The sequence below is a fragment of the Nicotiana attenuata genome, chromosome 3, assembly GCF_001879085.1.
Source record: "Nicotiana attenuata strain UT chromosome 3, NIATTr2, whole genome shotgun sequence".
Lineage (NCBI taxonomy): Eukaryota > Viridiplantae > Streptophyta > Magnoliopsida > Solanales > Solanaceae > Nicotiana > Nicotiana attenuata.
The window spans coordinates 5519652-5529498 of NC_031991.1; the positions used below are offsets into that span (position 1 = coordinate 5519652).

At 33.6% G+C, this 9847-nt stretch overlaps 1 protein-coding gene across 1 annotated transcript; it reads left to right on the forward strand.

Annotated features, from left to right (window-relative positions):
* On the forward strand, positions 5808 to 9258 carry LOC109223238 (probably inactive leucine-rich repeat receptor-like protein kinase At5g06940). The gene is made up of 2 exons (XM_019387463.1): positions 5808 to 8163; positions 8669 to 9258. Exons 1-2 carry the CDS (start codon positions 5898 to 5900, stop codon positions 9043 to 9045), a joined length of 2643 nt encoding a protein of 880 aa, XP_019243008.1. The 5' UTR covers positions 5808 to 5897; the 3' UTR covers positions 9046 to 9258.

Here is a 9847-nt window from a genome sequence, read left to right on the forward strand (position 1 = left end):
CATTTGATCCCCGTACTCCGAAAAGGTTCAAACAAATTAAAATAGATGAATTATCAACTTTGAAGTACTTTTCTTCAATTTTAATTTCGAATTTTTTTCTACTTCAGCCAAAAGTTGTCTAGCACAATGCAAAATGTCCTTAAATATGCATAGGTCTACAAGAATTATCTGTTCACAAATATCTATAGGTGTAATTTAAATGGCATTTTACTAGTCACTATTTTGGTCTTATTCTTTCATTTTTCTTTTCAGTTTTAAAGGGAAAATTGTCCGATAACTCTAGTTCAACTTACCTTTCAACATTTTTTTGGGGTTTTCATCCGGTGTTTGACACTCGCATTAAGACTCGATTAAATTCGGCTTCACTCTCAAAATTTTTACTCACTAACAAAGATGACTCAATTTTTTTTGATATGTCTCAACATTTTACTACTTCTAAAAAATGGTATAGGGAAAAGAACTGGCATTCTTTTCATAATATATATGATGACTAATCATTAGAAAAATAAAAAAATACTCAAATGGAAAGTGAGACACATGGTAAAATGATTCAAAAATGTACATTGCGATGAAAGAGAAGCTCGTCCCTAACACACAATTCAATAATAAAAAAATTATACTTCGACTTGTAGTAACTTTTTATGAATTTTGCTATTTTTTATGTTAACTTTACGGCGAAAAAGGAGAAAGAGAGTCGAAATTTCACTTCTTGCAATTTCATCAAAGTTTGACTTCCATTATTCTACGTTATCTATTTCATGTCATGCAACACTTCCCTTGTTCTTTTGTTTGATTTAAAATAATTGGCACCTTTATATTTGAAAAGTTTTTATTTTAATTTATTTTATTGATGTTCTTATACAAATAACATGATATGTTTAAAATTATAATTTTTATGTATATTTCGCTATGTTATATATGTACAATAGTTTATGCATTATAAGTCCTTCTTATTAAACTATATAAAGTAAAATACTATCCTATAAGTTGAAATATAAGTAGTGTTTAAATTCAATTTATTTATAACTTTTTCTCGTTTGGCAGACTAGCCGTTGTTTTCTTTCATTGTTGATCACCTTACTATCAGGTTATTTTTATTCTGTTTTTATATGGTTTTTTGGTACTGTTCCTTCTTGTCTATATTAATGTGGTGCTTATACTTTCCTGTGCCTAGGGTTTATTGGAAACAAACTCTCTATCCTTTCAAGATAGGGGTAAGGTCTGCGTACACATTACCCTCCCCAGACCACACGGTGTGGGATATTACTGGGTATGTTGTTGTTGTTTTTCATGTTTGGCTGTATGTGTATTTGGGGGGTGGGGGGGGGTGGGGGGGGGTTCATGTGGCCAGAGGTCGAGCCGGAATTTGAAGCTTAAGGAGTTTGGGATTTTAGTCTTTTAAAGTTGCTGTAAGTATTTCTAAATTAATAATTTGTACATCTTTAATGAATTTCTTTAAATAAATACAAGGTATGATTGGGCATGCTAGCTCCGCCCTTGACCATGGCTGATTTGCTATTGCTTTTAGATTTATATAAGGTTAATATGGTGATAATTCATATATGTATATACTTTAGTTTTAACGAGAATAAATTATTCCAAAATGTAAAAATAAAATAAATGAAATGAGGACCACCTTGAGAAAGGGAAATAGCACAGGTGATACAGGAATCTCAGCGCATAAAGCGGGTGACCTTTTTTCTTTTGGGGTCCTATTTGTAAATGGAAAGATTCTCCAATATCTAGCCCAACACCATACAAACATAGTCTATTTTTGCATTCTAAAATGAAAAGGGCCGAAACTACCCTCAGACTATTTGATAGGTACAAATATACTTTCTGTTCATCTATTGAGCCAAACTATCCCCATCGTTATGTTTTTGGCTCACTTATGCCCCTACAACTAATGATCAATGCCAAATATTTAAACTAAACATGTCAAATTTTTATTGATCCAATTTTAAACTATGACCCCAATTAAATAAACCCAACCTTAACCCTTTTTTTTACTTAACCCCAAAAATCGACCCACCTAAAACTGGCAAAACTTTTGATTGTTAAAAAATTAATTCTTCATCTTTTCAAATGTACCATCACCATGCCAGTACACCCCTTCCTCCATAACAACCACACTGCCGCCACAATAATGATTCTCATGTTTGCTCCATTCCTCCATTTTCGAGCAATAATAACGAGAATATTATGCTAATTGAAAGGGTCCGATTAGAAGATCTTCAATTTTTTTCGATTTGATGTCCTTTTTTTGTTGTAAAATTAGGATTTTATTCAAGGTGGAGTATCCAGGCCATACATCTTTTATTTTTTACAATAAATTACCATTTGGTCTAGTAACTTATTAAGAGTTTGCAAAAATTACAAAAATAATGAGGAAAAAACTAGACTATTCCGGATCCGCCTCTGTGTAAGCAAGCGTTTCCGATAAATATGGGTTGATCGTTAAGAGCTAAAATGAACAATATATTAGAATAATCAGATTACACTAAACCAAAAATTAATTTTTAACTATATTTGAGTATGAGTAAAACTTCTTGAAACATATATATATTAGTGAAATAAAAAATTTGGAAAAGGACAATGGGGGATTGGCATATGTCATTGTAACAGTCAGAAGGTCGTTGAGTAAAAAATCCAAGGGCATGGCAAGCATGTCATATGTAACGTGAGGGAAGCAAATTTGCACCCTTTAATTTGTTCTTTTCCTCACTCTCTTTTGTCATCTTTTACCACCCTCTTCATTACCTAGTCACGGGCTGCCCTTTCTTATTTATTTGTCTCCTATCTCTTTCGTTTTATCTTTTCATTTTTTTTGTTATATATTTTTCATCCGTTTTTATTTTAAATGACACTTCTTCATTTGTTAAAAATAAAAATAAAGTCATCTTGTTAATACTTTTTGTTCAAACAGTGTATAAATAATATTAAGAGTAGTAATACTGGAACTAGTTATGATGTGATTATTTCTTAATGACTGTTTAGTTTGGTTTATTAAAAATAACATCCATTGCATTCTTTTTCCTAAAAATTTATTTGTTTATAAAATTATCCTTCATATTCTTTAGAAAGGATTTGGAAAAGATTTTGAAAGGACAGTTCTGTCTTCGTACATGCTTATTCATGTATTAAAAATCATGATATTGGTAATACCATGGTTTCCTATGTATAAGAATATTACTGAATATGGTGTTACACATAAGTTGAAAAATACTACCAAATAAGGAATTAATAATTCTAAAGCTAATACATGTATTATTTTGATAATTTCCCTAATACATCCTACCAAATGACCTTATAGTCATAAGAGTGTTGTCGCATATTTAAGATCACGAGTTCAAATGGTACTTTTTATGTGACTATTTTTTATTTAGTTATCAAATTTTGTGCTCTATTAAATAATATCCTATGAAATAAAATGGTAATTTTTTTTTTCTTTTTGGCGTAAATGAAGAAAAGTGTTTGAACATTTGAGCGTTTCAGTGTTTTTTTTTTTTTTTTTTAAATTTTAAACACTACTCAGTACTCATATGTAATAGTAAACTAGATTTGGTTGTTAAATTAGGGTGTGTTACTCATTGCTCATGAATATAAAACTCAAAAGAAGAATAAAAGTGGATAATTTCCCAAACACTTTCCCTTAAATTTCAGCTTTTCCCCCCTTTTCTACTTGTCATGATTATTAATTCGTGGGCCAAATTTTGTGCAATAAGACCTACAAATCTCTTCTGTAGCTCGGAAAAACAAGTAACTCACGTTGAGATTAATTTTTTTTTTTTCAGTTTAACTTATCTCTGTATATAATATCTCTTTCCTAGGATTCTCTCTTACCAAATCTTGTGCATAAATGTCAATAATATTTGAAAAACATAAGCAAATCACAAGATTAATAGGTTGGTAAGTCCATTTTTAGTTTTTTTCAGTGATAATGCTAAGAACTAGTACTAGTGCTAATATGATAAAAAAAAGAAGACATTTTTGGCAATTGGCATCGACTTAAATCTTGTTGTATATGATAAATTTGATAGATTCTAGCTAGATATGTCCAAATCCTGTATATGTATTGATTGATCGAAGTGATTTCTCCATTTTGTTAAAAAAAGTAGGAATATATTCCTTTTCAAGAACATTTTTGGGGTCACAAAATTACAAATTGTCCTTTGATTATCTACTCTCTCATGACATAATTTGCATTGACTTTTGCTGTTTAGCAGCTTTTAGATACATATATAGACCCTTCATTAGATTTCAACTTATAGAATTTGGCATACAATTAATTCATTATGTATACATTTTCTTGAGTAGTACTAACTTTTTTTTAACGGTAGTAGGGAAAGTTGCTGATTAGGAGCTCACGAGTTTGAGCCGTGAAAATAGCCTCTTGTAGAAATATAGATTAAAACTGCGTAGAATAAACACTTATGGTCTGGATCTTTCTCGAACTCCGTGAATAGCGGGAGCTAAGTGTACCGGCATTTAGTGACCTTTTTGATGGAAAACAGGTATGAACAACGAAAGCAAATAGCCAGGATCACTTACATGTAATATAGACAACACATATCACAGATTTTAATCGAACATAAAATCGATACTTATCTCTTGAAGCGTGACCGCGATCGCGAGAAGCCTCCAAGCAAGAGTAAAACCGTCCACGAGATCATCCTCCAGTTCCACAGTCTTCTGCTGTGTGACCCGAAAATGCCTGGAATTAGCGAAATTCGTGTGGGCGAATTTCTCCTAGGAAAAGCATGTAGTAAAAACCTTGCCTCCTTATGGAATAAGACGTCTTTATATAGCCACAGGTTTTAGGGTTTAAAACCCTTTTTCTAAACCTGTTGGGTCTTCCTTTTCCACCAAGAAATAGAATTCCATTTAATTCCTAATTTTTCGGGCACAGCAGGGACCGCAGTATTTAATTAACGAGGCTTCCTATTATGGACTTAATTCGAAATATTTGAATTAATACTACCATAATAAGTTACAAATTATTTCACTAAAAATTCGTAATTGCACTCCTCAGTTCAATTTCGAAATTCTTCCATTAAATCTTATTTAACTCCCCATGTTAAGATTCAGATACTAATCAAATAAATTAAATTGCTGACAATTTAATTCATTGATTATTTCCTTTAGACTTTCGCTTAACTTATTTCATGTGACAGATACAAAATTCACCTTCAGGGTTTACACATGAAAACTTATAAGCTTTCATAAAGGTGTATCATCAATCTCTAGACCGAGACATGGATTCCATCAACTAACTATTACTTTGCCAATGTATATTACTATTGTCCAATTTACCAGGCATATTGACCCACGAAAGAATCTCGCCTTTTAATAGATCAAAACAATAATAATATACACAGCTAATAACAATTATATAAAGATTAAGAGTATAAATACATTTAATGGCTAGAGAGTTTTATTTTAGTAAGTCAGTATAAAATACTTATCTCTACTTGGTCCGTTCAATACATACAAAATGTACTAGCACAAGAAGTTGGAATCAAACCATTCCCATAATCAAGATAAATTATCTCTAATCTTGTGCTACAATCATTCCTGGTGGTTTGTCCAATTCCATCATTAGATTGTGAACATGATCTTTATGCTTATAAGAACCGATGATTTAATCTTCCGTGTATAAGCTAAACTCTATACACTAAATCATCTACTATATAAGTAAGGACACTGACGAATATATAATCTATTTAAAACTTTATTAAAATTGAATAAGCAATTGTTCCATAATAAATATTATATCCAAACCAAAATTCATGGTTAATAGTATATATCCCTAACACTTTTTGTACACTCCCACACTTCACTATAGTCTATAGCTTCAACTAATACTCTCACTCTCAGTTTCTTTCTCCTTCTCTCCAATGGCAACTTTCTGCAAATCCTCCATCTTTCTCTTTTTGTCATTGTTTCTTCTGAGTTCTGCTTTAGATGAAGCTGATATTCTTGTAACATTTAAGAACTCCATTAATGACCCTTTAAACCTTCTTTCAAGCTGGTCTAATACCACAACTATTCACCACTGTAACTGGACTGGTATCACTTGTACATCTTCCATCTCTACTATTAACCTCCAAAGTTTCAATCTTTCTGGTGAAATCTCACCTTCTATATGTCAACTACCCAATCTTGCTCATCTCAACCTTGCAAATAACTTCTTTAACCAGCCTATACCTCTACATCTCTCACACTGTAATTCTTTAGAAATTCTGAATCTTAGCAACAATCTCATTTGGGGTACTATTCCTGAACAGATTTCTGAGTTTGGTTCACTCAAAGTTGTTGATTTTAGTAGAAACCATCTTGAAGGAAGAATCCCAGAAAGCATAGGGTTATTAAATGAGCTTAAAGTTATTAATTTTGGTAGTAATTTGCTCTCAGGTGAAGTTCCAATGGTTTTTGGTAACTTCACTGAGCTTTTGGTTCTTGATTTGTCTCAAAATCCATTCTTGGCAAGTGAGATTCCTGTAGATATTTCTAAACTTAGTAAGCTTCAGAAGCTTTTGTTGCAAAGTTCTGGTTTTTATGGTGAAATACCAAACTTCTTTGAGGGTTTAAAAAGTTTGGTCATTTTGGACTTATCACAGAACAATATTACTGGTATTTTACCTCAAGTTGGTTTTTTTCTACCAAATTTGGTTTCTTTTGATGTTTCACAAAACAAGATTTCTGGGGCATTTCCAAATGGTATATGTGAAGCAAAAGGTCTTGTTGATCTTGGTTTACATACTAACTTGTTTAATGGTTCAATACCTAATGATTCCATTAATGAGTGCATGAATCTTGAAAGTTTTCAAGTTCAGAACAATTTGTTCTCTGGGAATTTCCCTTCATGGTTATGGTCATTGCCTAAAATCAAGCTAATTAGAGCTGAAAACAACAGGTTTTTAGGTGAAATTCCTGATTCAATATCACAGGCTGTTCAGTTGGAGCAAGTTCAGATTGATAATAATAGCTTTACTAGTAAAATTCCACAAGGTCTTGGGCTGATTAGAAACTTGTACAGATTTTCTGCATCTCTAAATGGTTTGTATGGTGAGCTTCCTCCAAATTTCTGTGATTCACCAGTAATGAGTATCATAAATCTGTCACATAATTACCTTTCTGGCAAAATTCCTGAACTGAAAAAGTGTAAAAAATTAGTCTCATTGTCACTGGCTGATAACAATTTAATTGGTGAAATACCAAAATCCCTTGGTGCATTGCCTGTTTTAACATATCTTGATCTTTCTCACAATAATCTCACTGGTGAAATACCAGAAGAGCTTCAGAACTTGAAGCTTGCTTTATTTAATGTCTCCTTTAATCGACTATCCGGTAAAGTTCCAGCTTCATTGCTTTCTGGCCTTCCGGCTTCGTTCTTGCAAGGAAATCCTGACCTCTGTGGTCCAGGATTGTCCAATTCTTGCTCAGAAGCAAAGGCTACGCGAAAGGGTGTTAATCTTTCAAAATTGGCCTCTGCCTTAATTTCAGTTACTTTAGTTCTTGCAATTTTGATTATTGGTGTTGGATTTTACACGATAAGGCGGTCTAGGAAACAAAGATCTGAAATGGATGGTTGGAGATCAGTTTTCTTTTACCCTTTGAGAGTTACTGAGAATGATCTTATGATGTCAATGACTGAGAAGAATGCTAGAGGAAATGGAGGGACATTTGGAAGAGTTTATATTATGAACTTACCGAGTGGCGAGCTAATTGCTGTGAAGAAGTTAATGAATTTTGGGACACAGTCTTCAAAATCTTTGAAAACTGAGATTAAGACATTAGCTAAGATCAGGCATAAGAACATCACAAAGATTCTTGGATTTTGCTATTCGAATGATGCCATATTCTTGATTTATGAATATCTAGCAAGAGGAAGCTTAGGGGATTTGATTGGGAAATCTGATTTTCAATTACAATGGAGTGTTAGGTTGAAGATTGCTGTTGGAGTTGCTCAAGGATTAGCATATCTTCATAAAGATTACCTTCCTCATTTACTTCATCGAAACTTGAAATCGACTAATATCCTACTCGATGCTGATTATGAACCAAAGATCACAGATTTTGCTCTAGATCGAATAGTTGGAGAAGCTGCATTTAAGTCATCTCTGGCTTCTGATGCTTCATCTTCCTGTTATTTGGCACCAGGTACGCAACCTATAGTTGAATGTCATGAACTACTATCAACCTAACATCCTTGGTTCCTAGTTATATATGCAATTATTCGTTGATCTCCAAGGTGGTTTAGTTCAAAAACTTCACATTCTTGAGCAAATATTAATATGAATCTGCTCTATGGTTGGATTCTTGGATTATTCTTCTGTGTAGTTTAAATTATTCAGTAGTTAAATAAGTTTGAAATAAACCCTTTTCTCTGCATTATTATTTAAGGAGAGCCTTGGCGTAATCGGTAAAGTTGTTGCCATGTGACGAGGAGGTCACGGGTTCAAGCCGTGGAAACACCCTCTTGTAGAAATGCAAGATAAGGCTGTGTATGATAGATACTTGTGGTCCGGCCCTTCCACGGACCCTGCGCATAGCGGGAGCTTAGTGCACCAGGCTGCCCTTTTATTATCGAGACAACATATTAATGTGATTAGTTATCTTGCTATTGCTTGAACAAACTCTCATTTGCACTGATGTTTGTTTGCAGAATATGGTTACACAAAAAGGAGTAGTGAGCAAATGGACACATATAGTTTTGGTGTGATCCTACTAGAGCTTATAACAGGTAGGCAAGCAGAAGAAACAGAATGTGGAGAGGGCTCTCTTGATGTGGTAAAGTGGGTAAGGAGGAAAATCAACATTACCAATGGAGCATTACAAGTTCTTGATCCCAAAATTTCAAGTGCTTCTCAACATGAAATGCTTGGAGCTCTCGAGATTGCTATACGTTGCACGACTGTAATGCCAGAGAAACGACCCTCAATGTTCGAAGTTTTGAGGGTGTTGCAGTGTCTGGATTCAAGATCCAAGCTAACATATCGAGAGGAACAATCCATTTCCAGCTATAGTTCAGTTCCTCTCTGAACTTTCAACAAATTCCCATGATTTTGTGAATTCTACTTCAATACTACAATGCCTGTTTTGAAATCCTTACTAGATTGTGGGATGTGCTTGGAAATTCTATTTTTTTTTAACTCTACAGTTTGTTACTTTTGTTCTAATCAAACATAATACAAGGTCTTTAACCCTGTCTATGTTGTCCATTTCTGTATATTATCTTAAGCATAATTCCCCCCACTTCTAGGTTTGATGGACTTGAGTTTGTTATTAACTTTTGATGATAATTCTTGAGGTAATTATACCCCTTTCACATTCTACAACTATGACGTTTCGTGATTATGGGGAAAAATACAGCATTTCGGAGCGGATCAATCTTTTGTGCCCCGCCCCCCAAACTACCCCCCCCCACCCACACACACACTCTCTCTCTATAAAAAAAAGAAGATATTTTATACTTCAATACCACACGCGGGGGGGGGGGGGGGGGGGGGAAGTAAATTTGTGTGGTGACCAATTTTTTCGCTTAAACTGATTATGGAAGGACCTGGTTCTTCTAAGAGTTCCTTAACCTACTATTGCAGAAATAGAAAATGTGGAAAGTAAAGAACACAAGTATTTTACGTGAAAAACACCTGGCTCAAAAGGTGAAAAAACCACGACCTACTTTCCAGGTAGGATTTTCCCAAACTTCTCCACTAAAATCACTAAGCCAAAAACTGCATTTACAAAAACTTTTTTGTAAACCTAGGACTAACTCTAATCCCGTTATAGCAACCAGCCTCTTACTGTTGCGACAACTTCAAGTTAACTCTAACTTGAATACTTT

Excerpts from the sequence above, each read along its gene's own strand:
- LOC109223238 (XM_019387463.1), top strand. The coding sequence starts at position 5,898 with ATGGCAACTTTCTGCAAATCCTCCATCTTTCTCTTTTTGTCATTGTTT. Across the intron at positions 8,164-8,668 it reads TTCCTGTTATTTGGCACCAG|AATATGGTTACACAAAAAGG; the intron begins GTACGCAACCTA and ends GTTTGTTTGCAG.